At 39.7% G+C, this 25689-nt stretch overlaps 1 protein-coding gene across 2 annotated transcripts; it reads right to left on the reverse strand.

Moving 5' to 3' along the window:
- Positions 1-292: 292 nt before the first annotated feature.
- MFSD1 (major facilitator superfamily domain containing 1) lies at positions 293-25689 on the reverse strand. 2 transcript variants are annotated; one of them, XM_020791796.3, is made up of 17 exons: positions 25452-25689; positions 24331-24383; positions 22617-22729; positions 21703-21745; positions 21460-21527; positions 21074-21182; positions 20277-20379; positions 18499-18597; positions 17161-17272; positions 13677-13733; positions 12643-12799; positions 12062-12159; positions 10802-10914; positions 9956-10003; positions 7265-7325; positions 3428-3539; positions 293-1972 (listed from the first exon to the last, which is right to left on the reverse strand). In XM_020791796.3, the coding sequence occupies exons 1-17, from the start codon at positions 25615-25617 to the stop codon at positions 1913-1915; spliced, it is 1572 nt and encodes a 523-aa protein (XP_020647455.3). In that variant the 5' UTR covers positions 25618-25689; the 3' UTR covers positions 293-1912. The 2 variants fall into 2 exon arrangements, with proteins under 2 accessions (XP_020647455.3, XP_020647456.3); XM_020791797.3 differs by lacking the exons at positions 293-1972; positions 3428-3539 and adding an exon at positions 3690-4500 and having other exon boundaries at positions 25452-25688.

Genomic DNA, 25689 nt, shown 5'->3' on the forward strand with positions numbered 1-25689 from the left:
GACTCTTTTCTTCTCATGAGATGGCCAAAGTACTGGAGCCTCAGCTTCAGGATCTGTCCTTCAAGTGAGCATTCAGTGAGCACCAATGCAGGGTTTTGATCTTTCCAAACAGGAAATGAGCAGTGACACTTCTTGCAACATGCACTTGAAAAGCCTGACATATTTATCAAGCAAGTTCGTAACATTTCTGGTTGGCATACGATAATGCCATTTTGTATCTACTCGAAGACACTCCTCTTAAATTTAATGGCAGCCAAACAATGCTGATATTAAATAAAAGTGAAAAGCAATGTTAAAAACTGGCATGCTTACTGGTTTTATTAATAGGGGCTGGCAAAGAAATACATTTCTGAATACAGAAATCACCAAACCATGTATAATTCCATACCTCTCATATCATTTCCCACCTTATTCCTCCTATACTGTACTTTTCTTACCAGTAACAAAAATGTATTTGATTAGCTTAAGAATAAGTAAGTTTTAAAATCGTCAAGTATGCTGCAAATGCATGCAGTGCTTAAAACATATCTTCCTATCTTGGTCAAGTGAACGTTTGGGTCTAAAAGCCCTCAACAGAGTCACAAATACAAGAGAATGCAGATATTGCTGCACCTTTACAAAATTAGGCAGCAAATCTCTTAAGAGAATGGAAGACTGAGAAACCCCCCAGAGATGCGATTGTGCAACATCTTGAGCTAGAAACAGAAACTATCAGCAAGAGTTGAGGTTAACAGATTAAAGTAATGAAAATCTACCATTATGAGTTGGATCTGGACTTCCCATTATTTGCCCATATCTTCTGCTCCACCCCTCCTGAGCCATACACCCCCATAAAAATCAGCTTCAGAGGATTCAGGACTTATCTCCATATCTATGGTAAACTATGCAGGAAGCTACAGTGATGAATCACTGAGGGAAATTCAATAATAAGTTACAAATAGAGTAGGCCCATTGAATCAATGGAGCTTAGGGAGAAGCTGACTCACTAACTCCCCACTAATTCAACGGTCCTACTCTAGTTGTAGCTCACGATAGGATTTCAGCCAGTGACATTTTCCTCCTCTGCCTTTTTCCAACAGAGCTTCTGATCGGATTTCAGTCTCTGAGGAAAAACTGTAGAAGGCCAATCTTAACCCAACATTAGATAACTACAACCTCCTCTTCTTAATCCTTCCCTTACAATCCAAGTCTAAATCAACCTCAGAGATCTCTTTCTCACAGAATTTTGATCCATTTATGATCCAAAAAATAAAAGCAATCCACCTGAGCTGGAGACTTCTACATTTTTTTCCTGGTAAAATGTCCTTGATGTGAAAGCTACATAGTTATTTCCATAGGAAATGTGAGAATTCTGTTTTTTCATCAATACAAACAATGAAAACACCTGATATTAAAGCTATTTTCAATACAGCTACTGCTACGTAACAATATGTTTGTTTGCAAGTTCCATTCTGTTCTGATAAAAGCTATGAATTTCACAGAAATTAATAAGTCTAGTAAATTAAACTCTATTGCTTTCCTTCTTAAGAGGCTTAGAACAAGAACAAAGCTTTTCAAGACAGGAAAACAAGTGTAGTCAAACTGGAGCCTAGAATAAACAGTGCCCAACTTTACAGAGTTTTATGTGCTTCTACTTCATATCCAAGTTGCCCCTGCAGACATATCATGGATTTTGAGCACAGCAGACACACACTAGAAATCCAAGAGAACCTTATTTGGAAGCATTGCTACCCACATACTTTGGCACAAAGTTCAATTTAGCATCTTCAAGGGATCAACTACTGTTTTCAGGTTCACAAAACTACTGAATATTTTCCTTTTATATAGGCAGCTCTCTGCTATGGAAGACTGAGGTCCTCTACATGGCATAAAGTTTCACATACTGCATTTCCAAGTCTTGGCACAATTTCTGCTATTTCAACACACTCCTGTGAGCCAGTGCAGGTACGTGGCACACACAGTTGTCTGGCAGCTGCAAAAGTAAGAAAGAGCAAGTTGCCCCATCAACAAGCATTTCCAACTTATCGGTTAAAATAATCAATAAAAGTCAGGTTCGTACATGTATATTTGCTTTCTGGAAGCTGCAGAATGCAGCAGTGACTTGAATGTGTGAACAGACCAAAACAGATCTACAATACATTGACCTTTCAAACCCCTTCAAACATGATGCTTTTCAGTGAAGTCTGTTCACACTTTCAGCTGCCAGACACCAATATACAAGAATGGGGAATATGCAACCCTCCAAATGGGTGTTACAATTCTGATTCCCATCATCTCTCACAAATTGCTAAGCTGGGTTTGGCTGATGGCAGTTTCAATCCAATAATATCTGGAGACCTACATATTCCCCACCCCTCCAGTAAGTATATCGAACAACGTTCCTGAATGTGTGAAGCAGCTTTTAGGTTTCCACCTTAAGCACTGTGTCATCTTAACTGTTATCTAGAGATGGGCACGAACCACCAGTTTGTCAATTCATCCTTTGGACGAAGAGGTGTTTGGCACTTCCCAGCCCTACCTCCTCCTGCGGATGCTGCTCAGAGGCAGTGCCTGGAGGAAACAGGGCAAGGAAGCCAGGCTGCTGCCTCTGAGTGGGTGCCCGCCAGAGGAGGCAGGACTGGTAAGTGCCAAACACCTGTTTGTCCAAAGGATGACCAGATGGTCTGTGCCGACCTCTTCAGCTATCACATCTGGCAGAAGGCCAAAGTTAGCATACTCCTTTCATCTATCTCTTATGATGGGGTGGGCCTTAGCATCCTCAGTGGTGAGGAATTCTGGGAGTTGCACCAACAACATCTGGAAGACAGCACTTTGCCTACCTTTGACATATAAAAAGCTTGTCTGCAGCACACAGTGCTGAGTAGGTATTTGAAGACAAGTCACAAATAGATACAACCCTGATATACTTGTTTTGACTGGATGGGTGCATCTTCACTCAGCTCTGAATATATGATATTGTCTTTTAGCAAAGTCAGAGCACTGGTACACCTGTCCCAGAAACCTTCATTTACGACAAGCAGCAACGAAGGTCTTCAGCATGCAAAGCACATGCTCTAACACAGTGGTCCCCAACCTTTTTGGAACTGTGGACTGGTTGGGGGGGGGGAAGGCTCGGGGGGACCCCCGCGCTCATGGTGGATGTGTCGCTCACACAACATTCCCACCCGCGAGTGCAACTCACCCACCATGCGTGCATGTGGGGGGGGTGGAGATCTGTCTTCACAGCCCAGTCCTGGAAAGCCCACGAACTGGCCCTGGGCTGCAGACCAGTGGCTGGGGACACCTGCTCTAACACTAAGCTATAGTTTCCATTTAATCACATTATTGGGTTGGTACTGAAAGCCATCAGGGGCCTTAAGAAGATCAGTCCTTCCCAGAGTGACAAATATTGCCATCCTTTAGAGAGAAACATTTTGGTTATCAGTACCTGAGCACCTAATCTGGAGAGATACCTATTCCTCAAACTAAAGTCATTCTTTGGTTGTAATTTGGCTAAGTCATCTTCGTTCTGACGTCTGATTTTTTCCCGTCTTTTTTCTCTGTGAAGACAAAGGGAACGCTATTAATGCACACATGCAACCAAGAAACGTGCTACAGTACTGCTGAACATTATTCACAGATTATGATTACGGTTAGGCACAGTTAGAAAGGCAATTTAAGTAAAACTGATAAACAGTAAAGACAAGTACTCTTTTTCTACAGTATTTATTTATAAATGTCAAAATTCCAGTGCAAAATATGATTTTCAACATGCTCAGTCAAAGTCTAAGTTCTGCTGTTAACGAACAAAATGGCACTTAAAACAGAATACAGTTCTAGTATAAAACAGGAGGTTAAAATGCCCTACTCGTAAGACTGCTTAGAGGCTGTTCCCAAGACTGTTCGGAAAACAGCCAAGATCTCATTCTCTCAAGAGACATAGCATTTGATTTCACAGATCTCCAGTCACTGCCATACATAGAACCAGAATTTCAACTTAAAAACTCATGATCCTGAAAGGCATATCATAATTTTATTAGTAGCTGCCAACCGCATTGAGAAACTTAAAAATATATATATTACCACCACATTTTTAAGGCAACTGTTGCTTTGGAACCCAGTATGCAGTTATCAGTAACAGTACACCATTATCACCAGGTAAATCAACATTGCTCCACAGTAGAATAATAAAATCATTTAAAGTGCTGCCATATTCCGAAAGGATTTGCTCCAAACTAAGATGATAACTTCAGTTGAACAGTAATAGTCTCCGTACTGATGTGCCAATGGTAACATAAGTGTTGTGCCCTGACTTGCAATCCAAGGGCTTTTATAAAGTGTGAATGTAGAAATCAAGCTATTAAAAATTCAGCACATATTGGTAAGGATTCCAAATCAACTACTTTGAACAGCGTAGGTTCGACCCTTGGATATAAACACGCTACAATACTCTTCAACTGGACATGGTGCTGATCAAGGGCTCCTCACTTCCGGAAGATATTTCCTATTCAGATCTCTTTTCTGAAAAAGATATTGTAGCGACAGGTTACTGTAAGTGTCAAGGTAGTCAGCTTTTCTCTCTGCACAGCCTCTTCATGTTCTGATGGTAACCACAGTCTTACCCAAGTAAGTGTCCTCCTAATATTTGAGGTTACAACTCACCTGGGGCTGATACCTGGTGGACACCAGGTTGTGCAAGGCTGCACTAGGTTAGTGCAGGAAAAGGGATGGAAGCACTTGCCAATGGGGGCAAGTACAGTGGTGCCCCGCATAGTGATGTTAATCCGTTCCGGATTAATCGTCGCTATCCTGAAACATCGCAATGCGGGGGGGGGGAACCCCATAGAAACGCATTAAACTTCGTTTAATGCGTTCCTATGGGGTGAAAACTCACCGTTATGAGAAAATCCTCCATAGCGCCACCATTTTCGCCGCCTCAGTAAGCAAGGAAATCGTGCGAAAATGGTTGCGGTGGCCATTTTGGGCACCCGGCAGCCATTTTGGAACCGCAGATCAGCTGTTCCACAAACATCGCAATGCGAAGATCGGTAAGCAAAACGCTTACCGATCATTGCAATGCGATGTTTAGGCTATTAAAACATTGCAATGCGATCGCATTAGCGATCCCAAAAAATAGATCGCTATGCGGATTTGTCGTTAAACAGTGCGCTCATTATGCAAGGCACCGCTGTAATCCTAATATATTTTTTAAAAGAAATATTTGTCCCACATTTCTCACACATACAACTTCAGTCCCACAAGAATGTCCAGAGGAGCTGCCTGTTCACCATGCCTGAAGTTGAACTTTCCAAGAAGGAACTGCCCTTGTTTCTTTGATACATGTGGCATGAAATACATTTATCATTCAGCAGCTATTCAGGTTTTAAACAGTTTATCCTGCAGAGGGAAAGACTTCACTGCACCAAATTTTACATAGGCACAGTTGAAAGCTCAGCAAGAAAACTTTTGAGAGACACTGTTGCTTAGCATAATTAAGTCACACTACAGTAGGATTTCAGCAACTATGTAACAGTAAAATAGTTATAAAGCAGACATAGAAAAAAGCATTTACAGCTGAACCACAGGTACATTTCCTACTGTTAATAACCTGAAGTTAAGATTTCAGTATCACATTTGGATTCTAAAGGCTATTAAGGAGCAAAGGGTTACGGAAAGCAAAACATTGCTGAATTTTTCAAACCAGCAAAAGCCTGGGGCTTGTTATCTGTCACAGTATCAGTTCATGCTATACTTTAGCCGTGTGAACTCTTAGGTTCAGAACTATGTTTAATGACTTTCCCCAAAGCAGCTAGATCAGTATGACTACAAGATACTTTTCACATAGCACAAAACATTTCAGAGATAGCTGGTTGGTACCCGCCTTTCACACATCAATTTTTTTTTCATTACCGTAGTCTGGCTTAGATCAAAATGTAGGTAAAATTTAAATGTCACTTGAAATGCTGAAGGATTTCAGGTGGCCATCACTATGTAATGATTAGAAATGAGCATGAACTGCTGGTTTGTGTCCTGGTCAGACAGCTGATCTGCAGTTCCGCACCACACCCCCTCCAGCAGGCACCCACTCAGTGGCACTCCCTGGAGGAAGCTGGGTTTTGCCATCAAGGGGACACCTGCAGGATGGGGCAGGCCACCAAACTGCCAATCTAGCTGTTAAGCCACGAAATGAACCCCGCTGAACTGCTGAACCATCATCTCTAGTAATGATGGTGGAATAAAAGGTTTATGTAACAGCAGATTCTGCTAATGTGTCAATCAGAAATAGTAGTGTGGTGTGATTAGTAAAAACAGCGTATATGAAACAGTCTGACTAACAGGAAAACAATGGCAAATGATGTGCTATGACAGCTGACAAAGAACGCTGGAGTAAGAAAACAATACAAAATAACTCTGTGGGATAACAATGGGTTTAGTATTGACTAGGAACAGAAGTGGACGTTATGAATGAGTTAGTTTATATAATCTAGAACAGTGTACTATTATTGTATGTTTTAAAAGGGAGAATTCTCGTTCGGCATTATAACATTTCAACTCAATATTTCAACACAGGACAATAAAAGAGAATCATGTATTGTGATTAAAATCTTAAACCTGTATCATAGGAAAAGTGCAGATCTGTATTTTTGGAATGCAATTCCCAGCACAACCCAGGCAGCACGGCAGAATCTGAGACTTGTAATTTAAAAAAAAAATCCCACTGTGCACCTCTAGTTTCAATCATCTTAGCCAACTTAATTATGATCAGTGTGATTGACTTTAAAAGCCCATTATTCATATGAAGGAAGAAATGTAGGTCTGAAAAAAAATCCTGGTGATAACATACCACTAAGAAGAAAGGCTAAAGATGGTGAGAAAGCAATTTAGTCCCTGGAAGAGAACTGGAATAAGGCTGGCAACCACAAAGTAAGGACAAGGACTCTTAATAACTAACCAATCTCATTGATGTCAATAAGATTAAAGCATCATTTACATAATCTGGATCCAATGCATTACCCCACATACAACTGACTTGTATTACAATCTGCCATGATATCAATAAGAATTTTTCCAATCTCTTATCCCCAAGCAGGTCAATATTGCTTAGTATACATTACTGCACTCAAAGAAAACTGACTCCCTTCATTTGAAATAATTCATATATGGTTTGCAAGTATATCATATTCTCGATTCCACTGCAGATCCATCTGCACTTTGCAGTCCAATTGTTTTGAAAATACTTAATACATATAGTATTCTAGATTAGAGACACATTTAGATAACTTACTCAGCAACAGCTAGCTTCTGAATTTTTTCCCTTTTCTTTGCAGACCAGTTAAGGTCACCTCCTGTGGCAGAAAAAAAAACACACCAATGTATGTAAGTGATCACTTGAAAATTTTTACAAGTCGTTCTCCACTCTAACAGCTTGTGTTGTAGTGCAAGCAAAAGTGGATCGCAAGTTACCTAAGTGTCCTCAAGTTCTTACAACTTGAAAAAAGTAACTGCAACTTGTTTAAGGATTCATCTAAGCTGCTTTTATCTATGCAGCTGTTGTTCTGTGCCACTGAGTTAGAACTGACTTATAGTGACTCTAATAGGGCTTTCAAGGTAAGCGGGATATTTAAAGAGTGGAGCAGAAAGGCTAGTAATCACACTACACAAGCCACAAGTACTGGCTAGCATCCTGTTGTGTAGCTCCACCTATGCAATGGGAGTGATGTCACTGGCTGCATAACATTGCCACCAATTAAAGAGTTTTTTTTAAATTTTAGGATGCATGACTTTCCAATGATGCAAAGCTATGTGCATCCTGAAGTTGAAAAAAGAGAACTCTTCATTTAGAGATAACCTGCCACAGCCAGCATCGCCACACCTGGTGCACAGGCGGAAATACTCAGTAGGATACTGGCCAATAGCACACTTAAGAGAAAATCATAACAATCAAAACTCAAGTGCATAACATCCATCTGCCAACAGCCCATGTATGTTTTCCTGTTCCCAAAGCTAATCCTGATGTGCAACTCTGGTGTTCTAAATTAGCAGTGTGTCAATTCTTAACAAAAAAAGTCTTCAGATTGAGGTCTTGTTTTATACTAAGGACAAGGAGGTGCATAACAACTATCTACAGACTACCCTTGTTCAGTCCTACATTTGTTACTTTCACTGAAGCCAGTTTGCCCTGGAAACTGTTTACAAATCTAAGCTTCTCTCTGCATATTTACTATTATATTCATAACCATCTTATTAAGAAAAGTGTAAATTTTTTAAGACTGCAAATTCACTGTATATGTAAGTTTTATTTTGGATTAGATGGAATCTGATTCCAAGTTGTAAATGAAGTCCTACAGGAAATGATGCAAGTGAAGATAATTACCAAAAGGATTAATTTGCAAGTAATCCCTAACTCACTTAATACAATGTCAAAAGAGAAATGCTTTTTTTTTTTTAGGGAAATGTACTCTGTGATCCTCAGAGTTAAGAAGTATAATTCTGAGTACAGTGGTGCCCCGCTTAACAATTACCCAACTCCACGACAAATCTGCTTCACAACGATGCTTTTGCGATCGCAAAACGATGTTTAAATAGGAAAAAACCGCTTGACGATGATCAGTTCCCTGCTCCAGGAACCGATTTTTTGCTTTACAACGATCAAAAAACAGCTCATCATCGGGTTTCAAAATGGCCACCCGCTGTGCAAAATAGCTCCCCGCTGTTTTCACGACTGATTTGTCACTTTACAGGCACCGGAAAATGGCCACCTTATGGAAGATCTTCACTGGACGATGAGGTATTTCGCCCATTGGAACGCATTAACCGGTTTTTAATGTGTTTCAATGGGTTTTTTTCCTCCGCTTGATGAAGATTTCGTTCTACAGCGATTTTGCTGGACTGGATTATCGTCGTCAAGCAGGGCACCACTGTATTAGATATTAGGATCAAACAAAAGACGCCAGCCTTCTTATCCTCTTTTTAAACTTCCAATAGACACCTAGATAGTTCTGACTGGTAACAGAATACAAGACTGGGTAGACGTGGCTTTTGTGTTCTTAACTTGATAATGAACCCATAGTTTTAAATTATATTTATTATGTCATTTGGAACAATACTGTAATGCTCCAATATTCCACTCTTGATCAGTTCTAAGGAAACACAGAACTTAACAAGAATGATATGGTAGACTCATGATGTATACATGGATATGAAGATGGGCCAACCAAGGTCATCTTCACTGAATAGTTGTTTTCCTTTTTCTAGATTGCACATTATATTTTATTTTGCAAATCAAGTGTGTTCCTGCACCTGGAACTGCTGGATTGTGACAGAGCATAAGTGGCCAAAGTATCTTTTTTTAACCCACACTGCAATTCTATATTCATTTATTGAGAGTAGTTCTCAATGAATTAAATACTATTTCTGAGCAGACCTGTTTGACATTATACAGCAATACTTTGTCAGCCTCTTGGGCCCTTGATTGTGGGGTTCCACACAGGTCGTCAATCTCCCCAATGCTCAGGACATTGCATGCACGTATTGGTGATGTCCAGTATTGACTACTGCAATGCTCTCTACGGGTGGCTTCCCTTGGGGTTTCAAGAGACTGCAGAAGACTCATATTACCCAGGAAGCTTTTGGTGGCAGCCTCCCCTGGTATTGGTCATTTTCTACTTCTGCCCAGTTTTACTACACCATCTGGGTTTTCACATTTATCTATTTTTTCTTGTTTGTAGTTTGCCTGTTACTATGTTGGATTATGTCATTTTGCTTTTGTTCTGGTTTTTATATGAACAATGCCCAGAATAATGCTATGCACAATGCGGCAGTAAATCAATCAAACACACACATTTTCATTCTAACTATAAAGCCAGTGCCACTGTGGTCTATAATTTTAGTCCATATTGAGATCACCTTCTGTAAACACTGAAGACTCACAAAAGATACATGCATCAAATAAAGAGAATAAAAGATAGATGCTTACCTCTGAGCAAATTCACAAAGTACAGCATGACTACAGCAATGAGTGACACTGAAAGAAGGAGGTATATAAAACTCAAACCTAAGGTGAAGTACTCTTACAAAAGAAGTCAAAAGCCAAAGAGCTTCAAATAAAATGTTTCTTTAGCATGAAGATTGTTAAGACAATCTACTGTACTCTGGGCAACAGCGTGCAGCAAGCAATTCCTTCACCTCCAGGAGAACTGCACTGTCTGGTCAAAATCAGTCTGATCATCATGACATTTTAATTGGTTTTTTATTTAGCCTATATTTCATGTGCATCTATAGTTTTGAATTGTGTATCGCTCTGATACAAATAAAGATAATGACTGTAAACCATCCAAGCAGTAGAAGGCCAAAGCAAAAAATGGAGTAAATAAGAATAGTAATTTTAAGGCCCACAGTTAGGAAGATGGAAAGGAACGATGGCCCTTGCTCAGGTTCTATTAGAATACTTCCAGGATACAGTGGTGCCTCGCAAGATGAAAGTAATTTGTTCTGTGAGGAGCGTTGTATTGCGAAATTTTCATCTTGCGAAAGCACGGTTTCCCATAGGAATGCATTCCTATGGGAAACCTCGCAAGACAAACGAATTATTTTTGTCTTGCAAGGCATCGCCCTTGTGGGGGGGAAAAATCATCTTGCGAAGCATGGCCATAGAAAAAGCCATCTTGTGAGTCACCACAACAATCGCAAAACGCTTTCATCTTGCGAGTTTTTCGTCCGGCGAGGCATTCGTCTTACGAGGCACCACTGTACTTCTTTGCATTTCACTTAGTCACTGAAGGAAAAAAAAACTATTTCTGTTTCCAGATGATGTTATACTTACAACACACACAAGCACTGAAAAAGATTTCTAGGAACAGGTATCCTCGAGAATCCAGTATTGTACCAGCTGCAAGGGCAATAACAGCGAGACCCAGGTTCTGAATTGACTGCATGCTAGAAAACATTCAGAGGATTTGGTTACATAGCCAATGTAATCATTTCATCTATTCCATATAAGGAATTAGTTAAAAAGATTAATACCACTTTTCTGGAGAATTCAAATCAGTTTAAAGGCTGTGTAATTTTTAAAAAATTACAATCTACTATATAATAGTAGACTGTCTAGATGGGCGGCATATAAATGCAATAAATAAATAAATAAACAAACAAACAAATAAACTAGCCTTATAACACTTCAAATTAAAACAAGCAGCAACCAAAAAAGCACATATTCAACTATAGGAAGACCTGTTGTCTCTTTAAGCTACAGCGTTTTCAAAAACAGGTATGTTATTTATCCATGCAAATTGCCACCATTTCACTTTCAAGCTGACCTACAAAGCTAGAAATTCAGGGAGCGCTAGGCAACGTCTATATCTGTGACATGATTAGCCACTTTTGAACATTTCTAGAGTTGGTCACGGTGGCGACTAGAGCATGGAAGGGGTCAGAATTTGCTCACGTTCTGATACGCAGAGGTTCATATCTTCAGCCACTCATCTCTTGGTTCCATCTAGAGACGGGCACAAGCTGCCAGTTTGGTGGTTTGTGATAGTTTATTTAGTGGCCAAACAAGTGTCTGGCACTTCAAAGCCCCACCTCCCCTGGTGGGCACCCACTCAGCCTGGCTTCCCTGTCCCACCTCCTCCAGATGCTGCCTCTGAGTGGGTGCCCTCCAAAGGAGGCGGAGTTTTGAAGTGATGAACACCTCTTCGGCTGCTAAACAAACCAGCACAAACCACTGAACCAGTGGTTCATACCCATCTCTAGTTCCATTCTTTTTGTTTTCACATCACATTTTTATTCTGCCAAATTCAGAGCAGTGCTCTTGGAGTCACGTCCACAGTGTAGGACTGGCACCTGAATAAGGCGGCCAGCCTCCCAAGCCTCATTAGCAATCTTGACCTTCAAGAAAAACTTAGTTTGAATGCATCCAAGAATATATTTTTGGAGGCTTACCTTAAGTTCATTAAGGAAAGCAAATATTTGCCAATTCTGTAGCTAGGTTAGTATCTGTAAGCCAAAGGATGTGAAACACTAGAAAACTATGAGCTGTTTTATCCATACGTTTAAGGACAAGATCTAAGTATGTCTTACTTACAAACCATAAGCTGTTCCCAGCTGGTGTTCGGGGACAACAAACGCCACCATAGGCCACAAGGCACAGGCAAGCAGGGAATAAGCAACTCCCAACAAACACTGTGGAAGGCAGATTCAAAAGAACTCATTAGGCACCATCTAACAGCTCCAAAGGGAGCAAATTATGTGGGTTTAAACGAATCAAATGCCACATTTACACTCATTTGCCTCATGATAAGAGGCTATGTTTGCTTGTTAATTCTGCTACTGATGTAACATGTAAGTATATAAAACAGGTGGTCAGGTGAGATAACATGCATCTATGGAGAATACAAATACCCAACAAACAACATCTAGAACTCTTAATAAACATTATCAGCCACACCATGAAGCTCTCTCGACTTTCATTTTAAAAAAGCTGCTACAGAATGTTTGCTATCTAAGAAGGAATCAGGACCGCATGTAGATGTTTATTATTTCGTATTCCATCCTCATTCGTGCAAACAGTTCCACGGCATAACACACCCAACAATTCATTGTGGAAGATCAACTCCTAATGCACAATGCTCATTTCAGCAAAATAAAATCAGTGGAAATACCTACCATGGCAACCCAGGGGTTCCAAAAAGTAAAGGCCAACATGATGTGAGAAGCTAGGGTGGTCACCACAGCAAATATAACCCAGGTAATATTCCTTCCAACTTTGTCTACTAGGAATCCAAAGACAGGTGACATGGGTGCTGATATGACATACACAATGCTGTCAAGAAAAATAATTACTTCAATACAGAGTGGGATCTATAAATCATAATTATCTTCTCATTCCTACGTAGCTTACTATTTGTGTTTAAAAATAAGAGTAATTCCCAGCCCCTGAAAAAAAATTTCTGAGCTTACAGATGGAACTGTTTAGAGTACATTTGGGAGTATAATTCTTACCCCTTGTTAAGAATGGGACATGAAGTGATTTTGTGTGTCCACGTCGTCCACCACCACCACCACCACCCCCGTTTGAACAGCACTGCTCAATTCCACACCACAAACTACTTTGGCAAGTGCCATTCTCTGGCATTTATGTGGCAGATATGGCTACTGTCCAAGATACAAGTCCAAACCCTTTTTGTACACATGGCAGGTGTTCCTTTGTCTCTCAGCCTAGACAGGCTACTGTGATTACAGAAAAGCAGGTAAACAGAAGGGCTAGACATCTGACTTCCAACATTTATGAAAGTAAAGAATCTGAAGGTTCTAAAAAGGTTGTTGTTGTTTAGTTATTAAGTCGTGTCCGACTCTTCCTGGCCCAATGGACCAGAACACGTCAGGCCCTCCAGTCTTCCACTGCCTCCCGAAGTTTGGTCAAATTCATGTTGGTAGCTTTAGTGACACTGACCAACCATCTCATCCTCTGTCGTCCCCTTCTCTTGCCCTCACACTTTCCCAACATCAGGGTTGCATGTACTCAGATATACGTATATTGCATATCTATGCTTCAAATTAAAAGTTATATTTTTATTTTTAAATTCATTTTAATTGTTTGTGGCCTTGCTGCTATTAAGTGGGTGTGTCAGGCATACACTGCCCTCAAGTTAATATTAGGATAAGACAACACACACACTAAATTATTGTGTAACATTTACCTGTTGATTGCACTTGCTTCTTGAGAGGAAAATTTGAATTTCTCAATGAAGAAAACCCTGTTGAATAAAAGTCAAGAGCATTTTACAATGGCACCAATTTAAAACAACTAGTTTACAACACATTTGCTCACGAAAGGGTCACAGCCCAACAAGAACAGGTTTGTTGAAAAGGAGTTCTACTTTAAGCAATGGGTAAGAACAATAGGACACCCTTTCCCATTCCATGTGAGAAAAAAAATGACTGAACCCTGCAGCTGAATCTTATTTGAACAGTGGTTAGGGAACAGCAGTGATGAGACATCACCTGAAAGCAACAGAAGGTAGTTTAGGGCAGTGGTTCTTAACCTTTGTTACTCAGGTGTTTTTGAACTACAACTCCCAGAAACCTCAGCCAGCAGAGCTGATGGTGAAGGCTTCTGGGAGCTGCAGTCCAAATTAAGAACCAGTGGTTTAGGGGATGTTTGCCTAGCTTCACAAGACACAGCTCTCTGTTCTCATGTCTTCCTACCTTCTCTGAGCATATAGCACCTGACATGACCATCCTATTCCATTTAATGGCACAGCCAGCCTAAAGAAGAAATTATTCCATGTTGTACATCAATCAGAAGTGGGAAATCTCAGCAGGGCTACAAGCATTTTTCAAATTTCTTAGTAGCCTGAGTGCTATACATTCAAGGAGCAGAACTATGAAAGGAGAATGGCTAAAAGAGGCAAATTTGCATATTAAATTCCTTATTAGTTAAGAAATGTAAGTTGGGTTCTTGTAGGTTTTCTTCCTAACGTTTTGCCAGTCTCTGTGGCCGGCATCCTCAGAGGACAGGAGTCAGAACTGTTTGTTCAGTTAAAAATGGGTTTAACTAAAACTGGTGTGTTTTTTAAAGCCCTATTACAATCTTTAGTGACAAAAAAGAATTTTCAAAGAATTTTTAAGATGGGGGATATAGGAGGTTGAAGGCTAAATGGCCCCACATCTAAAACACGGCAAAATTATCTTCATCCCATCACTAGGTGACTGGCTAAACAACAACAAAAATTTCTTGTTTTAAAAAAAATCAAGGAAGGAAGGATCCTACCCTTATTCTAAACAAACATCTGCTCACACCCTCCACAATGAAGCTGTAAGTGCAACACAGAAAGAAACTTGCACATGAGCTGATTCACATAACAGTGATACAGTAGAGAAACACCTGCCAGAGAGAAATCCTTTAATTTCTCTTTAATGGGGATGGCTAACTGCCCTTTAATGGGGATGAGAGGAAGAGAAGACAGGGCAGGTACAAAATGAGAGAGAGAGAATCTTTAAGCTTCAAAAAATTCACCTAACACTATTCAGATCGAAACCCTGGATAATATCTTGCTATTAAGATGAACAGCAGTTGTGCATTTTTAAAAGAACCACTGCAACTAAATTATGAGTATGCCATCTATCAAAGCAGGCAGGGGACTGGTGCTAAGTGTGCAGACTTATTAAATGTATACCAGTTGCCGATGTATACCATGTATAAATGTATACATCAAGCATGGCATACATTTTGATTTTGTTTGCCCAGCACTTGCCTCTATGGGCAAAGGTTCTATATAACTCACCAGAAAAAAACCCCACACATGTACACAATCCTATAATTGGCACTAGAAAGACTATTTCAAGTTTCAGACTTTGAGATGCTACTCACAACTTACTGTGTGCTAAACCTACGGTGCAAAAACAAAAAACAGGACTGAATTAATAGAACAGCCTACTATGGCTTTCGGAGAAGGAACATATGAACAAGTGTACGAACACACACCATGCAACACACTAAGATAATTCTTTATGCTCAATACCCCAGTTCAGCCATAGCATAGTACAGTCTCCTTTACCTACAGGTTGCTTCCAAAAGCCCAGCGACATTCAAACTATGATGTAACTGGTGTTTACTAATTGGATCATTTTGAACTACTGAAGAATGCAAGCTCACAACTGAATCACCAAATCATATCACCACTATAGAAAGCTTTCAAGAACAGTGCACAGTAGCTGGCATCACATTAGAATAAACAGTGTAATTCAAAGAGAGAAACTACACACGTTATAGCTACCATGAATCCCACAACTCCTTGTGTCTCTCATCAGGCTAATGAAGTAGTGAAGTAGGGAATCTGAGGGAAGAATTAACAGGCAGCAAGAAACTGCCTGACTCTGACAAATGCACTGTTTCTTGTCAGGATTCATAGTGACTGACAAGGTTTCTGGAAAATGTATGGTATTCCTGTAGCTCTAGTTATGTGCTGCCAAGTTGGAACCAACTTACAGCAAGCCTAACAGAGCTTTCAAGGTAAGTCAGATATTTAAGGAGTGGTTTTACCAGTTCCACTCCCCCCCACTGAGCTTCCATGAACAAGCGGAGATTCGAACCCTTGTCCCAAGTCCTAGTCCGTCATTCTACCTATTACACCACACTCGGTTCCGGTACATATAGCTCTGCCTTTAGAGGAATAGCCATAGAATTCTGAAGTCAACAGTTCTGGATTTTCTTTTTAAAGAACCTACAATACTTAATAAGTTACTACTGTATATTCTGAAACCCTTCCTTCCTCCCCCCCCCCCCGAGTCTTGTGCTTTGTACTCTGAATTTTTTTGGTTTCTAACATTTGTGTAAAAATTTCAGCACTCTATGTACAGATCACTACAAAATAATATTTAATCAACTCATTAAATTAAACATGCAACTCTAACCCTATACCAAAATGTGCAACTAGATCTCAGATAAAGAGTTTAGGCATTACCAGGGAAAAAGGAAAATTTCAACTGAGGTATATTATGTTTCCCAAATTTTCCCTAAAATGTTCTGTCTCTACTCATCATAAGGCCCTCTCTTCAAATGCAGATATAGCAGAACAAAGATACAAGGATATATGTTGGGCAAAATCCTGTTGCATCAAATACCTGCCAGATTGTGACCACTGGGATTGAGAGTGCTGCCAGCAATCTAGTGGGTTATTATTATTATTATTATTATTATTATTATTATTATTATTATTATTATTATTATTATTATTATTATTATTATTATTATTATTATTATTATTATTATTATTATTATTATTATTATTATTAATAATAATAATAATAATAATAATAATAATAATAATAATAATAATAATAATAATAATAATAATAATAATAATAATAATAGTCATCATCATAATATTCCCTCACCCTGTCCTGAGGATCCAAAGGCTTGCTCTGGTCAAAAGGGAGCCCTATGGAGCCTTGGACTTAAAAGGAGAGGGATCGGAAGCTTTCAATTACTTTAAATTAACAGCCTGATCCGGGTTACACCATGCAAAGTTATACCAACAAGATTTTGCCCACAATTTCCTACATAGGGTTGTTATCCATGTATGAGGATCTAAAACAAAATAATAGAAAGCAACAATTTTGAAAAATTCAGGCATGGCATTTGCTTTGCTAACAGTGACAAGTCCTATATCTTGCACTTACTTTCCAAGTCCAATGAAAGGGAAGACGGCCACATAATAACACACACAGATGATAAATATGAGCCACAAAGACAATGAGAAGTCTTTCACATCAGTTAATTTAATCACTTCACCTTGAGAAAAGAGAAACATCAACATCAGATTAAGTTGGATATTTAAAGTCTGATTTTAAGAAAAGTGTGACAAACTTCAACTTTATGCAGTGGTTTTTTGGAGGAATCAGATAAAACACTATCCATATGTTTTAGAACATTCATTTATTTTATTTATTTATTTATTCAATTTTTACCCCGCCCCTCTAGACAACATCTACATTCATCTATGTCACAGTAAGTTAGATTTAAAGACCAGAGTGCAGGTATTACCCAGTTAACTTTGTTCTACAAACACAGAAGCCCATTGAATCCAACCTCCTGCAGAAATCCATATTCAAGTACATCTATCAGATGGCTAACTTCCTTTTGAATGCTTCCAGTGCTGGAGAGCTCACATAGCAAGCTTTTAAATAACTTGAAATACCAGCAACTGATATATTCATCTTACATCCAGTTAAACAGCAATGGCAAAGAGCAGCTTCTCCAGATGTGGTTGGCCAGCAACTCATATCAACATAGCTAGTGTAGCCAAAGGTGAGGAGTGTTGACAGCTGCAGTGAAACATCAACAGGAGGGCTATACTTTGCCCACTGTAATTTAAAACTTATGTATCCTCACCTTTTCATTCAGCACAATCACAATTCTTAGCAAGGCTTAGGGAATGTCATGTCTTCAATTCTCAAGAAATGCATAAGCCATGCTCAAAAAATAATGGCTTGTGCTCAAACAGCCTAACATTATTCTGACATTTCACAGTTTTTGTAATTGCACTTCCAGTTTAGAAACTGGACCACTGACCAAGATATTGACACACTTAATGGCAAAATGGGTTACTTCTCTGGCAAACAGGTAAGCCTTTCATGCTGTCCCACTCCTAACACTCCATCTGGTTTTCAACATTTGAAAAAGACTGGTTTCCAACAAAACAGACTAATTTGTTAAGGTTCAGAAAAGCAGAGAAATCTCCTATTTACTTCAGATCAAGAATTCAGCCTTTCTGCTTCTTGTCATTGACTTAACGTGGGTGTATCTTACTCAGGGGAAATAATTCTAGCATCATGAAAGTTTCTGGTCATTTCAAAACAAGTTGGCATTTCCCTGCTAAAATATTTGATACCTTATCACAATACTCTGTGAAAGGAAGGCAAAAGAGAGAGGGACCAGTCAAAAATATTGCTTCTACTCCCTCCCCTACGTATCTTTAGAAACAAAAATTGTATTATTGAAAAATAACACTCACTTACCAGTCTTTCCTTGCTCTTTGCAAAGAATTTTCTCAGCTCTTCTATCCAGATAAGCAAGAATGAGTGCACAGATTAATGAAAAGATGCATGTCACACCACCTGCAATTGAAAGATAAATACAGTCCAACAGGTAAAGTTACGCCATAGATGGCAAACTCAAGGGTAAATGATTATACATATTCCCAACCTGTAGGTTATGACTTCCATGTGCAGAACTGCTAATGTCAAATACCAATAGCTCCCTTATCATGCTATATCAGACATTATATTTACCAAATTTATATACCACCAGAGATGGGCATAACCCTCAGTTTGGAGGTTCATGCAGGTTCGTCAGCATGGCACCTCAGGTGCTGAGTGTTCCCTTCCCCCACCTCGCCAGCTGGCTCCTCCACTCACTAGGCAGCACACACTGCTCTTTCCCTCCTCTTCACACAATTGTCCTGTTGCAGCAGGAGCACATATTTCCCTTCTCTGCCTCCTCCTGCAACTGCCCACTCACACATGGAGGCGGGGCAGGGACTCTTGCCGCGCTGCCTTTGAGTGGGTGGCCGCCAGCAGAGGCAAGCATGCAAACCGAGACTTGTGCCCATCTCTATATACCACCTTTCAACCAAAGAAGATTACAAGGCGGTTTACAACAATTATAAGCACCTCACAAATGTATCTGTGACATCACTGTGATAACTCTGTTGTCCTGAATCCCAGTTCTGAGAGAAAGGCAGGAAATAAATTAAAATAATCCATCTTATCATCCCCAGCCACCAGAAATGTTGTTTGAGGCTGATGGATGGTGGTAATCCAAAAGGCCTGAATGGAAAGTTGAGGATTAACCAACAGCAGATGTGAGGGGTTTTTTTGGCCCTCTAGATGCTTAAGACTTCAGTTCCCATGATTTGTGGAGCTGCAGCCGCCACAAATCATGGAATGGGATTTGAAGTGGCGTGTTCAAACTTCTGAAGCACCAAAATTTCCCTACTCAGGCCTAGAAACATACACAGTGGTATGAAAAAAACATCAATCTGTAGGTAAGGGCATGTAGGCTGAAATTCTGTTGCTTAGCATAGTGAGTTCCACTAAAGTACGATCACTGAATCAGTGAGGATTCAGGGAGTCATCTTCTCTATTTTTCCATTAGAATTGGCATATGTGAATCGATGGAACATATAGTATAGAGGATTTGACTTGCCAAATCCCCTTCTCTAACATGACTTACTACAATAAATTTCAGCCACTCTCCAGCACCATATGATAAGTGTTCAATTCACTATTCCATGGTTTAGGCAAGTGCATCACCTCTCAATCCAACTAATTCCTGGATCTTTAATGAGCCTTCGAGTTGTACAGGCCTTCAGCTGCTCTTTTCTCATTTTTTCCTACTTCATTAGAACACAAAAGCTCCTTTGTAGGCAAATGAAAAAAAGTTCAGTCTCTCTCGGTTTGGCTCACTGCATATTGCTGAACTGCAGCTCCTAAGATACCTCATTACTGGTTTTACTGGCCAGGGCTAATGGGAATGGCAGTCCAAAATCTGAAGTGCAGTACTTTGCCCGATTTGCTCTAAAAGAGGATTCAAATGATTCTGAGATTCCATGCCACCGAACAGCGTATGGTGTATTATCATGAGGCTTCAGATTTATTGTCATACATTAAGTCAAACATCAAAATACAATAAATTAATCCAGCTTTATAAGTGAATTCCTTTGGATTGAACACACTCTTAATTCATGAGGTAGGAATTTATTTATAAGAACTTATTCACGAAAGCTGCTACTAACCTATCAATAGTGCTATGCCAAGAGTTGTGTGACCTGTGGAACCAAGTAGATCTTGAACTCTGGAGTATACCCATCCCATAATATTCATATTCACAGTGCTCCCCTAGGAAGAAAGATGAATTGTCACAGTATGTTTCCAACAGTTTAAAAAAAAAAAAGCTCACATGAACAGTTTTAAATAAGATTCACATTTGAATGTCTCATTTCTAGAAAGACCAGCGAAGACCTCAACCCATGCTAGAATGAACAATTGTCTATAACCAGGAATTCATCGTCTATAAATATGTTTACTTTTTGGGTCTAGGATATTTTATGTGCTTCTGCATTAACATTAAATGCTCTGTATTCAATATTTTGAACTTTACATTCTATCTAAACATACTTCTCAGCACACCATGGCTGAAATCCAGTAATGCAAAGTTATGCCATCAGTCCAATGATGTCATCAGCAACAACCCAATCACATAATTAAAAGTTCCCTATCCCTTACCATAAAAGTTTTCTAGGCTCTGTTAGGATCCCTTTGGACCTGGGGAAGCCTTTGGGGACAGTGACCATGTCCTGTCATTTTTCAGTAGTGGCCACTGATACTATGATTATATGGGAATTAACACAGAAATATTTTCATAAGAATACTGTCAACAGCCTGACATTCCCTTTATAAAAGTGCTATATCCCTAGATAACAGCTGTTCTTACCACTTTAATGTGCATACATAGAAATAAAATGATGGAAAAATCAGTACTACATTTCTGCTACAGCTGTAGAAAAAAAACCAGATTTCTTAAAAAACTTACAATTCTAGCCATGCTTAGCTGAAGACCAAACACGAGGTTTAACTCTTTGCCTTTAAACCAACTGACAGCATAGGTATTCTGTGCCACTGCTAAGGACTCTCCACCAATCCTAAATAAACCAAAATTTAACAATACAAGGTGTTAAATTTGAAACAGCATGCATGATACAACCCTCTTTTCTTTTCAGACCTATATACCCATGTCAGTATTCACTTTTTCACTGAAGACAATATCCACAAAATAAGAAGAAAAATAAGTTAATTTTGATTCATGGGTAAGGAATAAGAACTACCAAAAAAATTACAGAAACAGAAGGTGTCACATAACCCTTGGCTTGCTTTTTTTTTAAAAAAAGCATTTATATATAATTAATATTAAGAACTCACCCAAATACAAATCTGCCAGTTTCCATCAGCCAAAAAGCATTGCTTATTGCTCCTACAGCAAAAATCACCTGAAAAGGATTAATATACATCATGAGTCTAGTTTAATATTCATGCTATAACACAGGCAAATATTTTAGATGGTTTTTAAAATTCAGAACAATCAACCTAATAATTTTCAGATGCCAGTACAAATTATGCATCTGTTCTTCCATAATCAATTACTGTATTATCTATATGACTTACCTGTCCAACACAAACAAAGGAGCTGAATATTATTGTGCCCCACCTGCAAGAAAGTTTAAATCATATGAAGTCTTCATTATATAAAAGAGTCAACACATGCAAAAAAAATTATAGGACTTGGGAGAAAGGGAATCACCCGAAGCCAAATGGGTAAATGGTTAAAAACCATATATTTAATTTGTGATTCAACTCTGAGGATCATAACTTATATAGTAGAATATACACACCCAAGAAGTACCAGCAGACGTGAGGAGAATACAAGACTTAAAAATGACCGTTGTTTTATAAAACTGGTGAAATAGCTCCAAAAAGCTTAAAGAGGGCTAAGCTTGAAGAGTGACACTAGAACGCTGGCTGAAGAAGACAGAAAGTCAGAGGTGAAAGGTAATGAAATGGGGTGGCATGGAATGGGTGTTAAAAGGTGCAAGACCCAGATGTAAAAAGATGAAAAATATTAATATGCTATAAATGTTATGCATTATACTGTATTTCACTATGTCTTCCACTGTATTTTATAGTTTTTGCACTATTTAATTTATTGACATTGTCTTATTTTGTTATTCTGTTGTTTTCTGTTTAGTTGTTGTAAACTGCCCAGAGTGGCCTTAGCTTTTAAGACTAGGTATCAGCACGACCACTAAACCCAATTCCCAAAAAAGAAAAGAGCAAAAGATGCCAATTCGTTATGGGTGAAGAGGAATAAAGTACATTGAACTCTCAACATATGTGTTCGCTACAACATCTTTTGCAAGGCCTTACTTGTTAGATCACTATTTTGAAAAGATAAACACAACAGCTAGAGATATACTGAAGTATATTTATTAATCCTTTTGATAATGTTTTTTCATTTAACTATATCTCATAATAGCTCCTTGCCATGTTGAAAAAGATCTATGAAAACACAGATTAATTACCTTATCCCAAATACTCTATCGATCAAAAAGCCTCCAAAGAAACAGAGAACCACATTAGGCCAGGAATACCAAGCATACAGCGACATGAACTGAGCTGTGTTCACTTTCATGTCCTAAAAGGAAAAACAAAGGGTTAAATTGTAAACATCACTTTAGTTACAAAACATGCATATAGAATACAGTGGACCCTCGACTTACGAAGGTCCCTACTAATGAAAACTTAAGAGGCATGAAAAACTCCAGCCACAAAATTTTGGTCGACTTGCGGCCGGAGCTTTGACCTACGAAAGGCAGGGGGAAAGGGCGGGAAATTCAAAGCCACCCCCGCTGCCCTCTGCCTTCCGTCCCCACGGATAGGAGGCAGAGGGCACCGTGGACGGGAGACAGAGGGCAGCAGAGGAGGTTTTGAAGCCCAGGAAGCCGGAAGCCGGCATGGATTAAATGCTGGAACGGATTAAATGGTTTTCAACCCATTCCTATGAGAAAATGGACCCTCAACCTACGGACTTTTCGACCTGGGGCCACCATTCCAATACAGATTAATTCCATAAGCCAAGGATCAACTGTACTGATTCAAAGAAATGGCTATCCTTGTATCATCAATTCACATCAATCTGATCTCCGTTCTTAAAATGATGAACACTGGGGCCAGAAAGAAGGTTCTGAGACAGACTTTTCCTTCATCCGCTGCCCAAAACAGGTTGGAGTGGGAAATACAGGAATCCAACAGGACTGGTGGAAAACAGCTTCTAGCACTCCAGCCAAGGCTGAAGAGCTGGCAAAGAGATATGTCTATGAAAACATGTTTTCAATTAGGGATTGACTGACCCTTGCTAAAAGTATGTGGTCCACTGTTAGTGTTACCATTCCTGTAACAGTTGTCCAACAGAGTGCTCAGAACAGCATTTCAGTATAAAAAACAAAGCATTTTACACAGTCTTGTAAATAACTCAATGCTCCCCATTCACTCTTTATTTCACAACATGCACCCTTCCCCTTTCTCTGCCCCTTTGCCTATACCATCATAGCGGTCAAATATGCCTTTTATGTGAGCATGTGCGTTCTCCTGTCAAAGCTCGAAAAACCATGATAATCTTCCTTCCACTAATTTAAACTTTAAAAAGCAGATCATTGAATAACATGTTGGTTCTTCTTACCATCTTCTAGCTCCTGGAAGAGCCATGGTAGTTATTTAGCATAGGGGAGGGGGCAGGATACCACTTAGATGCTAGGTATTTGGCAAATCTAAGCAGCTAGCATTCCAATCCAGTCAGTGCCTTGATCTTCATAAAATACACTCCTATGAATATTGTTCAGAAATATATTCCACTGCATTCCATGAGACTTATTCCTTAACCAGTGTCTGTGACATTGTGACCGAACAAAATTAATTGTGTCAGACTGATCATCAGATGCAGATGACCATAGTGCAGGGGTTAAACTGCAGTACTGTGGTCAAGACTCTGCTCACAATCTGAATTCAATCCCAGATGGATTCAGGAAGCCAGTTTAAGATTGACAATGCTCAGAGATCAGTAAAATGAATATCCAGCTCGTTGGGGAGCAAAGTGTTGTTTGGACTTTAATTATGGTATAAGCCACTCAGAGAATGCTCCAAGCACTATGGGGCAGTATATAATACAAGTCAAAACAACAACAACAGATCACATTAATGAGAAACTTAATACAAGAAAACACATCTTGGATAACTCACCCTTTGAACCTGAGTCTGCAGCGCTGCTGGGTTATCATAGCAAAAATAGCTGCCTACAAAGACAAGAAGCAAAACAAGATTTTTTTTACAGTACCCTGAAAATGCTTGTAATAATAATGAAAATATGATTATTTGGTTTCCATAAAAATTTCACACTGGGAAGAATAAAAAGGGAGAGACATCCTCCATTCTTTCATCTGATTCTAAAAGAACAAAGAATATGATGGCTAGAGAAGTCTTCCTTCCTAATTTTCAGCTGAAGCATACAGTAAGTACAACTGTTATCAATAAAGATAATTGGCACAAGGAACCAATGGACACAATAACTTCCAAGAAATCCAGGATGGGCTAGATAGAAATTACTAGAAAGCCTAATTCTGCATGGCTACCAACCAACTCAAATCTCCTTATCCACTCTCCTTATCCACGGAAGATTACAGAGTAGTTTGTGTCTCATGGGGGAAAGGGTCAGAGCCTATGCTACACATGCAGAAAGTCCAGGTTCAATCTCCAGATTTTCAGACCGTACAGAGAAAACATTCCTCTATGAAATATTGGTAGACAATATCAGTGCAAAATCAAGCAGTACTGATAAAAAGTAGCCCAACAGTCTCTGCAGCACAAAGCATTTCTCATATTCCAACAATACACTGGAAAGCCCCATTTCCTTAATCAATGTGCCATAAAACTCTTGAAAGGAGAAGGCTTTAAAGCTGCCACATGGTTTTGCTTCTCCATTTCAGTTTTTCCTGGATTTTGGATGCTTCCCCATTCTAATACTCCCCCGTTTGAGGCTTTTTTCAAAAGGAAACAAAAAAAAAACCCCGCATTTTAAAAGTATATAAAAGGAAAAGCAACACCCCTGTTTACAGACTCTAGGGTAGACCCGAAACCGCCCAGAGCAAACACGGCGTGCTCCCAATACCTCTAAAAAAAAGAACCGGGTCAATTACACCTTAGACACGCGTGCACGACCACTCACACGATCGAACCTTAAACCCCTTTCCAAATGAAAACAAAGTTTTCCCTCTCTCTCTCCTCGAACCCTCTCGGCGCTGTTTATTACACATGAGAAGGAGCCCCAAGACAGGGTCTAAGAGCCCCTTCTGCCTCTCACTCACCGAAGCCCAGGAAGCACATGAGCGCCAGCGCCAGCAGCCGATGGGCCAGCCGCTGTGGGTCGCACAAGGCCGAGAGGGGCTTCTTCGGCGCCGGGCCGCCATTCTCCTCCTGCGACGGATCCTCGTCCAGCAGCGCCTTCTCCTCCTCTTCTTCCGAGGCCGCCATCTTCACATCCCAAACCTCCAGCCAGCGTCCCACTGGCTTCCGCGCTACATAGCAAGCAGTCACATGAGAGGC

Source organism: Pogona vitticeps, chromosome 3, assembly GCF_051106095.1.
Source record: "Pogona vitticeps strain Pit_001003342236 chromosome 3, PviZW2.1, whole genome shotgun sequence".
Taxonomy (NCBI): domain Eukaryota; kingdom Metazoa; phylum Chordata; class Lepidosauria; order Squamata; family Agamidae; genus Pogona; species Pogona vitticeps.